General features: G+C 32.0%; 2 protein-coding genes across 2 annotated transcripts; one reads left to right on the top strand and one right to left on the bottom strand.

Annotated features, from left to right (window-relative positions):
- The first annotated feature begins 1,328 nt into the window (after positions 1–1,328).
- Positions 1,329–3,689, top strand: LOC125214545 (cytochrome P450 76T24-like). Its single transcript, XM_048115621.1, has 2 exons — positions 1,329–2,224; positions 2,969–3,689. The coding sequence occupies exons 1-2, from the start codon at positions 1,334–1,336 to the stop codon at positions 3,557–3,559; spliced, it is 1,482 nt and encodes a 493-aa protein (XP_047971578.1). The 5' UTR covers positions 1,329–1,333; the 3' UTR covers positions 3,560–3,689.
- A 1,065-nt stretch (positions 3,690–4,754) lies between these two features.
- Positions 4,755–6,648, bottom strand: LOC125216617 (WUSCHEL-related homeobox 4-like). Its single transcript, XM_048118373.1, has 3 exons — positions 6,350–6,648; positions 5,291–5,587; positions 4,755–5,074 (listed from the first exon to the last, which is right to left on the bottom strand). The coding sequence occupies exons 1-3, from the start codon at positions 6,566–6,568 to the stop codon at positions 4,919–4,921; spliced, it is 672 nt and encodes a 223-aa protein (XP_047974330.1). The 5' UTR covers positions 6,569–6,648; the 3' UTR covers positions 4,755–4,918.
- Between the last annotated feature and the right edge of the window lie 13,883 nt (positions 6,649–20,531).

The raw sequence follows: 20,531 nt of genomic DNA, 5'->3' as shown, positions 1-20,531 counted from the left end.
TTATGAATAAAATATAGAAAGAAATAAAATTTATTATTAAATTGAAAAGAAAAATTTTAAGGGAGAAACTCATATAGAAAAAGAAATTAGACCTAGGAGTAGTCTAAAGTAAAAACAAGTGATAAATCGATAATTGTTTGAAAAGGAAACGCCTTATACGGGTAGTGATAAAATGCAAACTCATATATTGTACAAACTACAAACTATAATTTGAATCGTTAAAAATGTCAAAACATGACAAAATAGCAGCAACAGAAAATGTCAACACAATGTCACCACAATATCAACACAGCATCAACCGTTGACACTGTGTTGATATTTATGATGCTATTATTTTGTCATCTGTTGACATTTTCTAACTGTCCAAATCATAATTTGGAGTTTGTACAAATATTTAGAGCTTGCATTATATCACGATCCCGCCTCATACACTTCAGATACTAGGGTATAATATTTAATACTAAATAAAAAAAAGTGACACTTTATAACTCAGTCACACACGTTATCTTATGTAAAATAACTTTAATATTACTATTATTTAACTGTTCATTGTCTTCTTTTCTAACCACCAACGGCCATTGTTTCTCTCTTCTACAATTTCAAAACTCAGATTCAGCCCCTTCCAACAATTCAACCTCCAATATTTTGCCTTCAGAGTCTTTGATTTTGTGAGGGCTGAAGAAGATGGTCCTCCAAAATTTCGAAAAGTTACAAGCAAAAAATAATTGTCACTTTTGGTGGTGACATGGGTTTTAAAAATGTAAAGAAAAGTTGGTGAAATGTGAAACTCATTTTTTTATGTTGATTTTATAATAAAATATAAGTGAATTAATGGAATGTGAGACCTATTTATTATTTATGGTAAAAATAAAGTGTGACTATTATTATGGGACAGACGAAATGAAAATGAGTGATAATTATTGTGGGACATGGGGAGTAACAAATTCAGGCCCATAAATAATTTAAATAAAACTATGTCCAAGCTATTGGGCCGAAACAACATAACATATCTAAGCAAAATCTTGCTACCGACTACTTTTTTTTCATTCACATTGTCACACACCTTTGTTGACAAAATCTAGAACTCTAGAAACTTTTGAAACTATCTCTTAAAAAGATACTCCTATAATACGAACGGCAAGATGTCATCAATAAAAAGTACTCCATAAATTTAATTTTTCATACAGTACTTTTTTATAAACATAAAGTCATTTTCACATTTCCCCTAGTAAAACAAATATTTTTTATTTTACCGAGCAAACTCCTAAACTAGTGTACTATATATATCATGCACATAATTACAAACACAAACACAAATCTATCTTGATTGGCAATGGATTTCCTCTCAATTTTGATTCTACTCTCATTCATTCTATCCACTTTACTTTTCCTTCTCTTGGGACCAAATCTGTTTGGTCCTAAGTCGAAGCTCCCACCGGGCCCCACCCCGTTACCAATCCTAGGTAACATCCACCTCCTCGGCCGTAACCCCCACCGCAGTCTTGCAAAGCTCTCCCGGACATACGGCCCCCTCATGCACCTCAGGCTCGGGAGCATCACCACGATCGTAGCATCCTCGCCAGAGATTGCCAGGGAGATCCTGCAGAAGCACGACCAGACGTGCTCTAGTCGTGCAGTGCCCTGCGTGGCCCATGCTATGGGCCACGCAGAGGCCTCCATGGCCTGGCTCCCCGTGGGGAGCCAGTGGCGCAAGCTGCGCAAGATCACCAAGGAGCACATGTTCACCGCACAAAAGGTCAACGCGAGCGAACCCCTCCGCCAAGAGAAGTTGCGCCAGTTGCGTGATTACTTGGTGGAGGGGCGCGGAAGGGAGGTGAATTTCGAGGAGGTCGCCTTCGTGACCGCTCTCAATCTTATATCTACTACTTTATTCTCTGTCGACTTTGCTAGCCTTGACTCCCACTCTTCTCATGAGGAGGTGAAGGAGATCATTCGGGGGATAATGGAGATCACCGGAACTCCAAACGTGGCTGATTTCTTCCCAATTTTGAGATTGGTAGATCCACAAGGACTAAAGCGCAAGGCAAATGTTTACTTGGGAAAGATGCTTGACAAATTTGATGAGATTATTAGTAAAAGGTTGGAAGAAAGGGACAAGTCTTCGGATTGTTTGAGGAAGAAGGATTTGCTTGAAGTGCTACTCGATCTCAATCAAGAAGATGAAGCTTACTTGAGCATCCATGAAATCAAACACCTACTTAGTGTAAGAATTTAATGCATGACTATCACTTTCTTTTTATTTATATAATAACTATAATAATAATGTCATGCACTTTCCATAATGACACATTAGTTGTTTGGAGACTATATAGGAATATTTTAGGTTAGTATGCATTGAATAGTTGGTACATCGTTATTTCAAACACGAGATTGATTTATTGAATATTACTTCTAATTTGACATTATTAAAGGTTTTGCGTAGATCGATTTATTGAATATGATTAATTTGGCATTTTCAAGGTTTGACTTTTGGTTAGAGTAGTAAAAACGTTTACAGTATTTTTTGTATTTATGGGAACCCTTGATTTCAAGTGAGGCATGCTATGAATATGACCTATAGGTTTTGGGTTAGATAGAAAACAATAGCATTAATTGTTTATCGATACAAATAAACTAAAAGAGTGTGTACTTCAACTACTTTGTGTTATGGACTAAAATGACTATACATGCATATATAATGGCGGATTTTGGTGGGATCGGAGTAATGAATAATCTTATAATCGGCCATGAAGGTTGAAAAAACTCTACTAAATTCACATTTGGAGTTCTCGTTGGCCCCATAATGTGACAACTTGAAGGGTTGGGGTTTAATTTTGTTATATGTCCAACTGTGTCCACCTCAAAACCACCGCACAAGTTCTATTTACTAGATCTGTCACTATTTTCAATTTGTTTGACGCAGTTGAACTCTGATAATTTTATCTATCTTATCCATCGTGTACGATAGGACTTAATCATCGCGGGAGCAGACACGACCACGGATTCCGTGCAATGGGCAATGTCTGAGCTAATCCGCAATCCCGAAAAGTTAACCAAAGCCAAGAAAGAGCTGAGAAGTGTCATTGGAGAGAAGGCACAAGTTCAAGAAAACGACATCCCAAAATTGCCATACCTAAACGCAGTGATCAAGGAGAGCTTCCGGCTGCACCCGCCCGGCCCGTTTCTAATCCCCCACGAGGCGGAGGCCGACCTGGAGATCAATGGCTACACGATACCAAGAGGCGCGCGGATCCTCGTGAACGTGTGGGCTATCGGGAGAGACCCGAGCGTATGGTCCAACCCGGAGTCGTTTGAGCCCGAGCGGTTTGTAGGCGGCTCGGTCGACTACAAAGGGAGGGATTTCGGGCTTATTCCGTTTGGCTCGGGCCGGAGAATTTGCCCCGGGCTGCCGCTGGCGCACTTGATGGTGCATCTCATGGTTGCGTCCATGATACATGAGTTTGATTGGGAAGCACAAGATGTGGATATGGATGATGTGTTCGGGCTTTCTCTACACAAGGCCCGGCCTCTCAAGGCCTTTCCTATCATTAAAAGTTGAGTGATTAAATGCCATAGTACAATATATTATCATTAGTCGGACATGTGCCTCATGTTTGTGCAATAAGATGATGAATTCATCTGACTATCTGAGTTTATAACTTTGAGTTGAAAATGATTAGTATTTGCTAGTTTATATTCTAAGAAGTAGTGCTATAGTATTTTAATTTAGTCAACTTCTATATATATATATATAGGGATGTGATCAAATGAAAACTCTAAATATTGTACAAACTCAAAACTATGATGTTGACCATTGAAAAATGTCAACAGATCACAAAAAAACATCAACATGAAAATGTCAACGGAATTTCAATGGCAGTCAATGATTGATGTTGTGTTGATATTGTGTTGATCTTTGTGTTGACATTAAAATTTTGAAATTTTACACTATGTTGATATTGTATTGAAACTGTGTTGAAGCTGTGTTGAGGAGTTTTGAGTTTGTACAATATATAAGTTTGCATTTTATCACTACCCTATATATATATATATATATAGATAAATATAGACATAGATTGATAGATATGCATATATACATAGATATTCTGTGACTTATTAACTTATATGCGCAATGTGACATCTGTCAACATATTGTTTGGAGAAAAAATCATGACAGAGTCGGATACAGGAAATGAAACTTGTAAGGTCAGAACTCATTGTTGGATAAGGTTTTCGACGGCTCGTTGTCTGCCACCGTTTAGGCTGAGTAAGACTTTTTTTTTCTTTTTCTTTTTGTAGCTATCTGAATCTTGAAAATGCACAATAAAAGAAAATGATAGGCCGAGATGGAACTAACGTAGGGTTAGAGTCTGATTTCTGAAATTTTAGATAATACTCTTGGACCGACGAAGTGGTCGGTCAATCACGCACGACTCCACCTAAATCCGACCATGTGATTGGAAAAAATACCCACAATGTTAATTGACTAAAATACCCTTCATGTTAATAATTTGTACAAATTGATTGCCTTGAGTCGATCCATTCGATTGTAGTAATATCTAACGATTAGTATTTAGTCTTAGTTCTACGTTAAGAAACAATTCATTTTTATTCCGATCTATGCATATATATACCAATGGGGATCACCTGTGGCATGATTCATGTGTCACTTCACTAACAGTTGTATTACACTTTTAGCACTATTCAACTTCAAAGTTAATAGTTGTACTCAAAAGTTTAACATTTCTAGATCGTCACACACAAATCATAAATAATTCATTATTGATCAACAAAGAGAAGATATTCCCTTCATATTCAAAGAAAATCACAGGTAAAGAAGCTACAAAGACACCATCTTCTCTCAGGATCAACCAAAAGCAAAATAAGATTAAATTAAGTTAAAATTAACTCTAATTAATTAATCCCAACAATAATCCCTCAAAGAAGCCCTCCCTTCAGGGTGCAAAGGGAAAAGCTTCAATGTCCTATCTCCCTCTTGCTCTTCCTCTTCTCTACCGTACTCATTCACTTCATCGAAAACACACTTCCTCTTGTTACGATTATTCTCCTCTTCCTGCATTAAATATTTCATTTCATCAGTACACGTCAGATTTAAAATTAATGTTATTAACATATTTCATTTCATTAGTACACACGATCAGATTTAAAATTAATGTCACTAACATATTTCATTTCATCAGTACACATCACATCTAAAATTTAATGTCACTAACATATTTCATTTCATCACTACACGTCAGTCTGTGACTAATTAGGTCAACCAACGCACCTTATTGGGCGACGAGAGGAAGAGAGAAGAAGCGGGAAAGGGAGGCGGGGGAGGCGTCCGTGGAGAGAGGCCGAGGCTAGTGCGCTTTTGCTTCTGACGCTCGCGCGCTTTGTGGTTTTGAAACCAGTAAAACACGTTTTTGCCTTCGATCTTGCCGTATTTGCTTAGCTGCGCTGTGATCTGCTCGATCTGTTGGGCGTTCGGAGTTCGCATGCCGCTACGGTAGAGCATGTCGAGTATTCCGATCTGCTCCTGCGTCGGATTCCACCGCGTGCCGCCTGGCTGCGCCGCCTCTACCTATACATATACAATTTCAATAAAAATGCCTCAGTTTTCAACATACTTTTTTGAAATAATGCCTCTATTTTCTTGTTTTACAATATTTTGTCAAATTAAGTGGCTCGTCATATGAATATACTAAAATATCATTTCAATCCTATTTTGTCCATTAAACACTCTTTCGAGTTAGGAATTATAAGGGTAGTGTTAGCGGACGCAGAAAAAAAATTGGTAAACTCCCAATTGCTTTTATAATTTTATAATTTTATAATTTTTTTAATTTTTTTTTCACATATTTGCATAAAATATTGATATGGGGGCTTAAAGCCACTTCTCCCTCTTTACCGTCTATGTCTATTTCATCGGTTGCTAATCAGAGGCAAACACAAAAAAATTTATTTTGGTAAGAAGTATACATTCTAAATTCTAAGTTCAAAATTTTAAAAAGATAATTTTCGTACAATTGAATACAAAATACCTAAAATTCGACGATATTATATGGTTATTAGCTTAGTTGCATAGAAGTGAGTCATAAAAATGATCGAGATTGATAATTTTTAATTCTATTGCCAAAATTATAAAAATTATCGATCTTGATTTTCAATTATATTGTCAAAATCATACAATAAATTAGCCTCTTATATTAACAAGCCATGATATACAAAATGTTAAGTTCTTAATTTATGTAATTAAATAGTGTTAGGTACTACCAATCATAGGAAATTTGCCATGCAGTTTTATTGAATTAATTATGTAAGTGGGAATTGTTTATATTATTACCTGAGATGATTCTTTCTTTTGAACGTCTGCGTTTGTTGGACTACATTGATCGGGTTTGATGAAGCTCTTGAGATCGAATGCGGCGGCGGTGTCGTCGACGGCGGAGAGCTTGAGGCCGAGGGGGCGGAAGCGCTTGCAGCCGAGGGTGAGGGAAGGGGGGTCGTGGTCCCAGATGAGTCCACGTGGCAGTTGATGCACCTTCATTGCTTGAATTCCCATGGAGATAAAAATGTTTGAGGTAAGTATGAGTTTTGATGGCAAATTGGGTGATGGTTATATAGGAAAAGGTGATGTACTGATTTGAGAGAGAAAGGCAAAGGTTGATGAGGAGAAAATGAGAGTGGAGTGAGTGATTGATTATTAACCAAGACCAAATGATGAGGTGAGGTTGACTTTATGATTTCCATGTTTGTAAAGAGGAATGAAAAAGTTGGTGTCTAGAGATAAAAGGTAAAACCTTTTTTTTAAAAGTTGAATGTGGTTTTTGTAAAAAAATGAAAGATTTAAAATTGTTTCATTAGGTTTTTGCCCATTGCGGGAAATTTCGACTGAGTATCTGACTCGTTAGATTTTACAGATACTAGATATGACCATATTCATTGAAGCATATCTGAAATTGTTAAAAAAAATTAACCAGAACCCTAATTAAGTGGGAACACGAACGAATGACTTATTGAATATTTAAATTGATATATGTAATTACTTCACATTTTTTATAGTGGACAACGCTGCACATGTGAGTCCATTGTATTCGTTGAAAAGTACTTGATACGCACGCGATAATAAACCAACCAAATCCTACTATTTTTTCATCCTAAAACCAGTCGGTGATATATTAAAGGGCTGGTCCAAAGGGCTGGTCCACAAATGACTGAACTCAATACAACTTAACATATACTAAATTATTATTGGAGGTAGATCATTATTGAAGAGGCGTGCGTGTGAGTGAAGGAAATGGTATATAATATGTGCGTGTGGTTGGATAGTCCCAATCCAAGTTCTAATTTTCTTTGCTTTCATGATGAGGTTCTCTACTATGCTTTTCGGTGCCTCTTTCTCTTCACATTCTCTCATTTGTCTTTTCTTTTCTTTTTCTTTTTTCTCTTTTTTTCAAACTTTTATCAGTGTAAAGTTGGAGGGAAAATGTGCAAAAGTGAACCCACAATCCCAATAACTTGAAAATGCAAATGCCTTTCTTTCTTTTTCTAGTGGCCTTTTCAAGATACCAATGTGTGTGGTGTGATTCAACAGTTAAATGCCGTCTTTCTAGTATTGAAATTTGAAATTAGTTTGGCTCCACAAACTATATAGTATTGTTTTATTTTGATTATAATTATATGTTTTCATTTTCTAATGTCTCGCACAAGCCGTGTGAATAACAACTGGGTTGAAATTTACTATAAATCAAATGGATTTTCTCTTCTATTATGCTAGGTTTTTTAGATGAATTTTTTGTTTATTCTATAATATTAAAATTTTCATTGAGAGGTCCTACAACTCAGAATGATGGTATAAGAGAAGAGATTGTCATAATTGACTAATGTATAACTTAGAGTGGTGAACTGACAAAGGAATTAATTATGATTAACGAGGATGTTGACTCTTACAAGACGTAAATTGTTATAAACTCTATTATCCTATATCGATTGAAAGACAACTAGTAGTACGGGTTTAGTGACTCTAGTATCTCACATCTGTTGTGAATGACGATTAGTATGTAATTTAGTGACTAGTGTCGCACGTTGATTGTAAAAAGAATTAGTATTAGGTTTATAGACCAAATAAGTTATAGACGGAGGATATATGTCATAGTGGTAGCTTGAGTTTATAGAACAAATAAATTTATAAACATATAATTTGATCTTCCTAAAAATGAAAATCAGAAACAAAGAAAATGACTAATATACTTCTTAAACAAATAAAAAAACCTATCATTCCCTTTTTACTAGTGAATTAATGTACATAACAGATGGAGGCAACCGAAATTAAAATATGTTGACTACTGACAAATCATTCTATATATAGAGTGTATAGTCTTTCATTGGTTAATAGTAAAAATATATTTCAATTAAAATAAGTGGAGTAAATAAATAGAGTAATGAAAGTGAGGAACTATAGTGGTAATATAATACTGCGTGCACAAAACAATCATATAAATCCAAAAGTAGTATATTTGTAAATTGTACGCACATATCTTTCATTCTGTTTTAATTATTGGGAACTGTTAGTTCCCCAAATAGTTTAATTCCACCACTCACTTTCAAAGAAAAATAAAATAAACAAAATCATGTTTTTTTTATTGTTAGAGAACAAAATCTTGCATGATATCGGACATCTGGGCTCAACATTCATGTACTACACAGAGTCAAACATAAATTATTTGATAAAGTAGTTCATAGTGGATGAAATTTAATTTCAAAAATAGTGATTATTATCATATCAATTATCAAACAATAAAGGCATTTAACTTACCAATGCAATGACAATGATGAAGATAACATGTATGTGTGTATCATATACTATATTTTATTTGTTATAATTTTTTAAATTATAAAATGAATTTCTTGAAAAACAATAAAAAAAATGTGTGATTGGTGTTGATTTCTTAATAGATTGTTAACTGGTTTATTTATTTGGTCGGTTTATAGGAAACTAATTATTTGGTTACTTATTCATAAGATAATGATTTTCGTTACCTTTTTCAACAATTATTTAAGAAATTAAAGAGAAAATTAGTCATTAGACACGTGAAGTGTCATTAGTTACGATAATTACGGACTAATCGAGCAAAAAGGGTTTTGCTACAAAAAAAAGAACAAACAATTTGCTAAATCGTATTAATCAAATTATTAATATTTAATCGGTTCATTTCTATGGGCATGACCTTTGTGTCTGGTTATTGGAATTCTATATTGCAAAATGATTACTATTTTGTCGATGATATACATTAATCACTTCACGTGAAAATATATGGAAGTCAAACTTAATTACGTAATTAGAGTTAAGAACTTTGAATTAAATGTAAACAAGATCTAGACTTTGTTAAAATGCAGTTGGTATATTTTGATTTCGGTGATCCCAACTTTATAATGATAAATAATTTAATTGATAATTATTGAAATTTAGAAAACATCCCTTCTAATTTGCTAATTCAAATAATATAACCTCCCAAATTTTGCTTGTAATCGTTTTCGTAAAGGGAAATACTTTATGCCCATCTTGCCGACTACATGAACAAATAGTTCCCAATAAAAAAATTGCTAAAATTGTAACAAATTAACTTTTTTTGGTAATCGTGTGTCATTCCAAAAGGTTTTTGCTCATCAAATAGACTATTCAAATCGTAATGTTCACTTGGTGGAGTTTATGGTTTAGTATTTGGAATTTGATTTTTTACTGTGCATAATTAATGTCTTTAAGGTTATTTGTAATTTAATCCCCAACCTTTAGGATTATATTCAATTTAGACTGAACATTAAGAACTTGGGGACAGAGACCTAACTTTAACATTATTTGTACCCAACTTTTCGTACAATATTTAGACTTGAAATTTAGATATTCATGTGGTGTTAAGTATAAAACTAATGACAATTTTAAATCCCAAATGTTCGGGATCGTCTTCTCAAATCTTCTTCGATGGGATGTCCAACGATTGAGTAATAGAGTAAGAAGTTCTTGTATAATATATTTAGCTTAAAAGGTAAAATTTTAATTGTTGCATTGTAAAATTGAAATATTTTTGCAAATAACCAAAAGATTGGATATTAAATTACAAATAACCATTTCTTAAATTATAACATGAATTTGAAGAATGAAGCTTGATATTTAGCTAGTGGGATATGTTCAGTAAGACACTCCATGATTTGATTTAGAGGAATAATAATGGGTCAAAGATAAAGTGGGGTTGGAAGTTGGATAGCATGATCATTAGGCCCACTCAGTGGAAGAAACGGTGGGAATCCATCATTGCTAAAACAAACATATTTTTCCATAATTTGTATTTACATATACATTGAACTACAATTGGAAGCACAAAGCTATAGTGATCTTGAGGGATTAACATCCCATCATCTGCTAAATAACTTTCGATCTTAATATGCAAACTCCATCAAGTAGAATTAATCTGATTCTGTCAAATGCGATGATCGGAATATCTATAGTTTTAAAAAAAAAGATCTAAAGTACCATATAATGAGAGAGTTGGAAAATGGTGTTTCTTGGGTTGAGCGAAATTACCGCACTGTGAAATCAACACTAACTTTAAAATATTACATTTAATAGTGTATATCCTGACGGGATGTTGGCGGGTCAGTCGATCTTTCGTTCCCATTTGAATTCGCCATTATACTCACGCCGACCTCGTATTCATATAGAATTTAGCAAAAATGTGAGTGATTAAGTGGTGATCAAAGTAATTCTGAACAAATCAATGTTGTTGTTATCCATTCTCAATTAATTTGATAAGCAAAAAATTATTAATTGGAAGATAATTAGTGGGAAAGGATATGGAAAGCCTACTTATAACTAATGATATGTATCAATATGGATTCACTCGTGGGCACTTAATTATCTCCTTTTTAGAAACTCCATACATTACTATCATAAGTAATGACATGATTTATTAACTAATAGAGATGTGGGTGATATATATTTATGGATTTCATTTACAATTTCTGATGATATGTATCTTCGTCCACGGAATATAATTTTATTTTTTAATTTTAATAATATTTTAATATTTTTTTCTTTATTTTTTCTTATTATATCATTTTTGCATTAAAAATTGTGTTAACGTTGTACTCCCTCCGTCCCAGTTTAGGGGTTATAATTAGTTATGACACGAGTTTTATGAAATTGGTGGAGTGTGTAATAAATGAAGTGAGATGATGGAAAGTGAGATGGTTTGACTTTTTGGATACTGACATTTTTTTGGTTTATTTTTATGTAGATAATGGCATTTGGATTTTGATGAATAATGAAGTAAAATTTTATGTCCAAATATGGAAGATTCTAAATGTGACTCTTAAACTGAGACAAAATTAAATGGCAAAATGTGACTGTAAACTGGGACAGAGGGAGTATTCCATAGACAAGTATATGGTAATAAAAATGGTTATATACCCCTTCCGCACAAGTATATGTACCTAATTACATTTTCTTGGTTCATGTATTTATAGTAAAATCATTATTATATTTTTGGATAATAAAATGTTACTATATGACAACCTTATTAAATCTTAAACCTAGTTTTTCCCTTTGCGTTGGGAAACATTTTTACCTTGGAAGTTGACAGCTAAATTTTATTTACATTGACCCATTTCAATTATGATCAAATTAAAGTGAATCCCCTAAACAATCATTGCCTTGATTGAAAGTTATTCCCCGTTTGATTTTGAATTACCCTCCTTTTTCTCCCAACAATCTCTTTTTTTTTTTTTTTATGAGATATAAGAAATGGATCGTGTGGTAACAATTAAGAGGATGTCACGTTGCAAGAAATTTGTCATGTGTGTAAGGAAAAGTGGGTGCAAAAAGGGTTGTGTGTTGGAAAGGGTATATTTGCAAATGCATGACAGTCCAAAGGAAAGGAATTTCATGAATGGATGGCACTAAAATAAAGTCTACACCTTCTCTAGTTTTTCTTTTTTGAATTTCAATCTTGTATTTACACCCATCTTGATTTATTCCTTTTGCTTTTATTTGTTTGTTTTTGGATGGGATATACTCCATATATGATGATTTATCGTGACCTATCTTGGTTTCGTTGGCTAGTATCTAAAAAGAATGATTAAGTCGATTGGAAACTATCTAAAAAATTTACGAAGTTTGGTTAATCTCTAACTAGTCTGCAATTATAGGAACTGAAAAAAAAATATGAACGTTGAATTTGTTCGCAATTATCTCACGACAAAAAAACCTACGTACATTAATGTTTTTCAACCAAACAACATCGTTTTCTGAATTAGACGACATCGTTTAACTATTCATCAATTATGTCTACGTATAAGTTCTAGCTACTATATTAGGTACAATTTCACCAAAAATCTTTTACATATAATGGTTACGAACATATCCAAATTTCATAATTTTTTTAGCTGATTTCTAAAATTGAGGTCATACTTTAATTTAACCAAACTTCATTATTTTTCTTCTTACCTGCATACTATTATTTGATAAGTGGTGTTCTAAGGAAATTGGAACAAGATTGAAGTACTACTCCTATTATTTAGAGTACTAACTGAAACATAAAAAAGTCAGAACTCGTAGGGCACGTTTGTTTGACAGGAAAGTGATTTCTAGGATTATGATTTCTAGGATTCTAATTTCTAGGATTATGAATTCCAAGAGTTATGATTCCTAAGAAAATGATTACTGGGAATATTATTGACGTGGAATATGATTATCATGTTTGGAATTACAGAAGGATTCTAAAATGATTATTTTCATTTAAGTAAAATAATTTGATAAACTAAAAAACACGAACTATTATAATAATGCTTAGATAAGCTTGATTTGCATTAAATTTGAAACAGAAAATTTCAAAACTTCAAAAAATAATTATCAACAATGATAAACATATAAAAACATACTTTAACAATAAAAAAGCTTCAACTAATTTATTTCGACTAATTCTATTTTAGTAATTTGATTAAAATAGAGGCAGACTATATATATTTACATAAAAGCAGCAACAATAAATATTTTAAAATTTGAGCAATTTATTAACCTTGACATAATTATGTTCTCGTAAAAATATTAAATTGTATATGAAAAATTCTAACGTAAAAACATCAATCAAATTGCATAGCTGTATATTAAAATGATATTAGAATGATAAAAATTAAGCAAAAAAACTACAGTTACAGCAGAGAGATGAAAGACGATGAGAATTGAGAAGTAGGAAAGAGTACCATCTTAAAAAATTAGTTGGAGAAGAATAGAGAGTAGAGATAGTAGTGGGAGAAGATTACAGTACTCCGCCGCATACAATGCGAGAACGTGATGCTAAGGGGGAAAAGAAAAACCGTATTTTTAAGATTAGGGAAAAAGAATACCTAGGTTTAAGAGAGGAAAAAGAATCCTTGAAATTCTACATAACTTACTTTTTCTAATTTCTTATAATTAAACCAAACACAGAAATTTAATAATTCGGAATCAGTTTCCATTCCATGTTTTCTCCAAACACAGAATTTTAACAATTGGAAATTAGATTACTTTCCTAGAGCACAATCCCTGTCAAACAAACGGGGCCGTAATGTTATCCATGTTTAAATACAATAATTCTTTTCCATTTTTTTGGCAAAATTAATACTAAGTCGAAATTCCATATTCATTTGACTTATTTCAAAATTCTAAAAATATTTGAGGAAGCTGGGAAGGATTTTTCTAGGGATTTCAGCCCCTTTTGTGGTGATGTTGCACTCACGCAAAGAGTTAAATCTTGACCTCACAAAGTCCAAATTGTTTCATCTTTTTACAACCTTTTTCCTTTCATTTTCCCACTAACAGCATTTAGCATTCCGATGCCTAAATCTTCCTCAATATTTTCTGAGTAATCACATGTTTTCTGAAAGTTATAGTAATTATTTGTATACATTTAAGTATTTCAATAGGGAGTATTTCATATTTGCACCAAAATAAGAAAATGAAAAACTGTATATATAGCGAAAGAGCAAATGATACTCACTTTGTCCCATAAGAATATGCATTTTTTTTCTTTTTTAATCTGTCTCACAAGAATATGTACTTTCTAATTTTGTAAAGTCTTTTTTCTCTAATGAGGTGGAATCCATTCTCCACTAATAATACTTTAATTACTTTTTCTCTCTATCTCTCTCTTATTTTACCAATTTTACATTAAACTTTGTACCGAACCCAAAGTGCATATTTTTTGAGGATGGATGGAGTATTTAGTGAGTTAAATATATAGAGAGACTTTAGTAGGCAAATAAAATAACTTTTTTTTATAGGGAATGATTTGCTAAAAGAGTACATGTTTACTCCTACTCCATTCACAAAAAGGTATTAGGAATACGAGTAACTTAACTTAAACTATATAGAAGAAGAAATACTCTCATCATCCCAGAAAATTTGTAACATTTTTTCATTTCTGTCCGTTCTAGAAAATTTATTACATTTTACTTTTTACCACTTTTAATAATAGATCAATAAATCTTATATTTCACTAATTCATTCTTATTCACATTTTATTACAAAACAAATACATAAGCATGACATTTTATTAACTTTTTCAATTAATTTTACGTTACATATTTTAAAATTTATGTATGGTTAAAATGTGAAAATTTATGGACAGAGAAAGTAGAACACAGTAAATAAAAGTTGACCTAATAATTGCATGAGCGGTATACGTGAGCAAAGGTATGTCATATTCATGTAAATTTTATATTTATAGTAATAAATAAGATATGTAAAATGTGATCAAATATTTATATTCTGCAAATAATTGGTGTGTTGTGTAGTGTTCACTTCCCGCCATGCACGGGTGAAGCGCAGTGTGGTCACGTGCACTGTATCTCATCATCACCACATCCACTAATGCTTCAATTCTATGATTGAAAATAAAAGAGTGGACTTCAAAAATGGCCCTTCGACTATGGGGTTATTTTGAAAATGGTTCCTAGATTTTAAAACTAGTAGTCCCTGGACTAAGGGTTAATATAAAAACGGTCCTTTTGCACTATTTCGAGACGAAAATGCCCTTTTGAGGGGTTTTGGAGGGTTTGGGCAATTTGGTCTTTTTACACTTTTAACATTTTAAATCTGATATTATTTCAGTTATGTACTAAATCTGATATTACTTCAAAATTATCATTCTTCTTCTCTTTTGTCATTCTTCACTTTGTTTCTTTATTTCAATATTAGATTTAATTCATAAAATTAAATTTAAAATTTTAATTTATAAATATCAATAAATTTTTTTAATTAAAACTATTAATTCATGGACACTATAAATACTGATTAAAACTATTAATTTTTGTTATTTAATATAATATTCAGCTGAATTGAAGAAGTACAGAAAAATAATATTGATCATTATGGAAAAATAAGAGCTATTTTATTTAGCTTTCGTTCGGTTGTTATAATTGCTTGTGATTGAATATTATGAAGTTGACTAAAAATTTTATATAGGAGTATTTTTGTTGAAATTTTCTAGTCATTTTGATTGTTTTCAAATTAATAAACGAAAATTATATTAGTCTTACATTAGATGCATATTTATTTCAGAATAAATCGTGTTATATGATCTATTTATGATTAAAGCTATTAAATATTGATTAAAACTAAGGCGTTGTCATATCTTATTGATTAAATATTAGACACTATCAAATATTGATTATGACTATTAATTTTTGTTATTTATTAATTTTTATAATTAAAATTTTTTTTATTGATATTTAAAAACTAAAATTTAAAAATTAATTTTGTAAAATTAAATCTAATATTGAAATAAAGAAACAAAGTGAAGGATGACAAAAGGAAAGAAGAATGATAATTTTGAAATAATATCGATTTAGTACATAACCGAAATAATATCAGATTTAAAATGTTAAAAGTGTAAAACGACTAAATTGCCCAAACCCCCCAAAACCTCTCAGAAGGGCATTTTCGTCTCGAAACAGTGCAAAAGGACCGTTTTTGATATTAATCCTTAGTCCAGGGACTGCTGGTGATATTTTTAAAGTCCAGGGATCATTTTCGAGATAAACTCATAATCCAGAGACCATTTTTTAAGTTCACTCAAAATAAAATCACTTTGTCACTTAATTTATCTGTACTGAAATTTCAATTTGATTAACAACTTTAAATAATGTGTATACCTTCAATCTTTTTCCTATATATATTAATTTAATTTTTTTCAATAAATAGTACTCTGTCCGTCCCATAAAATTATGTATTTTTTAATTTTAGAAATTTTTTTATTTCTAATAAGATGGAAACAATTATCTACTTGTAATAATGTTTTATTTATTTTTCTTTCTATCTTTTTTTTCATTAAAACTTATGTTCAACTAAAAATGCATACTTTCTGTTGAACGAAGGAAGCATGTTTTTGCAGAATGAATTTTTTCCAATCGCAATTTAAACACGAATATAACTTAATGCATATATCAAACAGCATGTTTTTGCAGAATGAATTTTTTCCAATCTCAATTTAAACACGAATATAACTTAGTGCATATATCAAACACGAATCAAAACTATACTCCATTTTTTATAACTAACGAGAATCTCAAACATTTCTCTCTACTAAAATAATTAATATTTGGATGTAATACGTATATAGGTTAGACAGTCCTCTTCAAGAAAGTTTAGTTAGGCTAACCCACCAGCCCAATGGTCTAACAAATTGAATAATGCAAAACTAGATTTGGGCCTATCTCAAAAAGCCCACATTTTTCTCATCCTATTATTCATTAAAAAATCATCATAAAAATCAAGAGAACTAATATCTTGCCAAAAATTCACGCATCTATGGTTGACAAAAGCACCACCACGTGTAATCTGAATAAAATTAAACGGTTCGGTCTGAATGAGAATTTCCAAAATTTCAAATTATATTTACCATGTCTAATTTATTTACATATAAAAATTTTAATTCAAATAATTATTTATTTTAAAATTTCTATATATGTTATAATTAAAAAAATTATTTCAAAAATTTGGTACTTTGGATTTAGAATTTATTTTAAGTGTTATAAGAATTTTTAATTAGGTCCAATTTAGATTTAGATATAAAAGTTTTACTTTTCATATCTTTGATGGGGGAGATCTAGGGGTGAGCAAAATAACTGAAAACCGAATATCCGAACCGAACCAAACCGAAATTTTGAAATTCGGTTCGTTTTTTTTTTGTTTTTCGGTTCGGTTCGGTTCGGTTTTAAAAATACAAAAATTTCGGTTTTTCGGTTCGGTTCGATTTCAATTTTAGCCTAAATTCTATTTTTCGGGTTCGGTTCGATTTGGGCGACCGAAACCCGAATACACACCCCTAGGGAGATCATTGAGGGGGACTAATAAGAGTTGGAGTATACATGTTAGGAAATGTTGCTTTGTTGGTAAAATAACGGTGGAAATTCGCATATAATAAACGTCCTTTCCTTTTTAAAAGAGAGTTGTGAGGTCCATTTATGACACTAGACAAATCGAGGAGCTCTATGAGATTGAGGGTGCAAGGTAGTCAATTAAGTGGAGTCGAATTTAAACTTTTTAAAGTTTTGTAAGGAAGTGTAAGAAGTTGTAAAGAAAGGGATCAATGGCATTGGAAGTTTATCATGGAGGAGAAATATGTTTGTTTGAGATGAGAATTGAGTGAAATGTTTACTCATATCTTGGGATCACATACCGATTGGTTCATTCATAGAATTATGGAAAGGAGGCGTGGAGAAATGCGGCCCCACCATATGCACAATTTCTTATTTGGTCTGTTTCATTATCTATTTTTAATTTTTATTTGCATGTTACTCATGTCTTGGGATCACGTATTTATCAGTTCATTCATAGAATTTTAGGAAGGCGGAATGTAGTCCCACCACGTGCCCAATTGCTTATTTGATTTGTCATGCTGAACATATTAAATACCAAGAAAAAACTTTTTAGATTTGAATTCTCGTCAAGACTTTTTAGATTTGGGTTCTCGTGACAAAAGATGGTGTATACATCCAGGGCGGATCTACAAGTAAGGTTCGTGGGGCATTTGCCCCTCCTCAAAAGTTTATACCAACGGTATTTTTCTTCAAATTTAAAAATTTATTACTTTAAATGCCCCTTCTCATTACTAAAAAATACTCCCTCCGTCCCATATTAGGAGTCAGTTATAGTTATGGCTCGGGTTTTAATAAAGAATTGATGTGTGTAATAAATGAAGTGAGAAGGTGGGGTGTGTAATAAATGAAGTGAGAAGTTGGGGTGTGTAATAAATGAAGTGAGAAGGTAGAATGTGTAATAAATGAAGTGAGTTGGTTGAAAGTGGGTCCCTTTTGGTTTATTTTAAAGTAAATAATGGCATTTTTATGTAATTTTGATGAAGAATGGGGTAAAATTGTATGAACAAATATGGAAAATACTAAAAGTGACTCTTAAACTGGGACGGACTTTTATGGCAAAAAGTGACTCTTAAACTGGGACGGAGGGAGTACTAAGTAGTATTTTTATAAATATATTTTTGTCATTCTTTACGTCAAATCCTGGCTCCGCCCTTGTATACATCTTATGCTAAAGGGCCATAAACAAACCATCATATATTATTTTAGGAAGCAAGTTCTCCCATAGTTTATAGTACTTCTCAAGCCCCATTCTTCCTCACATGGAATGATGCACCATTTTTGGAAGTTGAATAAAAAAAATTGTTCTCTTATCTATATGATTTCATGATCCATTTGGTACCTCATCAATAAAGTTGTATTTTTAGTAAACGACAAGTATATATAGTATTCGACCTCAAACTATTATCGGCACGAATTGAATTCAATGCCTATTTTATTGCTCCTACTTATATGGTACACTAAATAATGCCAAATCTAAATGGCATAGTGTTTGTCAAAATAGCCGTCACGCAATTTAAGCTTGTCTTTAAATGACATAGGCTTCGTCGCCACTTCTTAGGAACCTAAGCAACACACACAAACAGCTGTTTTTTCATTCATTAATCAATGAAATCAACCGACCTATTTTTTCTTCATTTTATAGATTTTATTTCCTCAATTTTTAATGAGAGTATAGCTCTGCTCTTTGACTTGAACGCCCCAAAAATTTATTACTATCACCCAAAAATCATGAGAGAAGTACGTATATTTTCAAATGCTAGTTTGGAATATTTTACGGCTACAATTAATATATGTAAGTGTATTATTTCATTTTACATATTTTTTTTATTGAGAAAAAATGCTCAAAGCCAACATAGAGCGGCGAGCAGGATAGTTCTACACAAAGCCAACACTGACAAGAAACAACAAATAACGAACAAGAGCTAGGTGATATCTGCTTAACATGAAAATCAACAAGTCGACGAGTAAGACACCAAAATAAGAAAGTGAAACCAACTGATAAGGAAGACCAAAATTTGAACTTTCTTTAACTTTAGTTGATGCGACATTTCTTTTCGAATAGATTAGAGTTTAATCACAATGATAAACAGGTAAATGTAAAATTATTATTTTACTTTCTTAATTAGTGTATTTAGATCTAGTGTACTCTCTTTCCTCTATTAGTATTTCTTTTATAGTAGATTTTTGCTATAAAAGTTTTAATGTTGCTTGGGAAGTTGCTTTTTGCTAGGGCCAAAAATATAACAAATGGATGTACAATAAAGTATCTGAAATGGATGGGATTTGCCCATTTTTGTACGTATTTGTGTTTTTCAATATGTCGCCCTATTTTTTTTATGGATTATCGCTATCACATTATTTTTGGTTTTGTTTAATATGGCTAAGTAGTGTTCGGATAAAAGACATCAACGACAATATTGGCGTTGGATCTCACCAACTATGCCAACAACTCCAGCTTTCCTTCACTTCTAGGAGTATTTTACATACTCCCATCAATCTTAAAAAATATACTCCCCATGTCCTACTAGAAGTGAAACGTTTTCATTTTTAGATTGTCCCATTAAAAATGAAACGTTTCTTAAAATAAAAATATCTTTATCTCTACTTTCCTCTCTCTCTTACTTTACTCTCTCTTTTTTAACTCACAAAACAACACTACATAATATCCTGTACCGAAAAGCAAACGTTTCATATTTATTGGGACGGAGGGAGTATTTATTATATCCGTCCGACAATAAATGTCTCATTTTATCATTTTCGTTAGCCACCAGTAAAAGTATCATTTACATTTAACCATTTTTAGTAACAGCCTCCACATTTCACTAACTTTATCTCACTTATATTTCATTATAAAACTGTATAAAATTATATTCCATTATCCTTTTCAATTTATTTTATATTTTTTAAAATTCATGTCTGGTCAAATATCGGATAGAGTAGTAGTAAGTTTTTTTTTTACGTTCCATCTTGTGATAATGTTGGAGACCTTTTAACTTTTAGGTTTTAATTAATTTTATACTTGGTGCTAGATTCGTTCTTAGCTTATTTATACTTTGGTTCCGAGTTCACGAGACATTCATTCAAATTATTATTGAATTTTCTATAATGATGGA

Source organism: Salvia hispanica, chromosome 1 (genome assembly GCF_023119035.1).
Source record: "Salvia hispanica cultivar TCC Black 2014 chromosome 1, UniMelb_Shisp_WGS_1.0, whole genome shotgun sequence".
NCBI classification, from domain to species: Eukaryota; Viridiplantae; Streptophyta; class Magnoliopsida; order Lamiales; family Lamiaceae; genus Salvia; species Salvia hispanica.
Note: the sequence above shows the minus strand (reverse complement) of the source record. Positions and strands in the feature narration are given on the sequence as shown.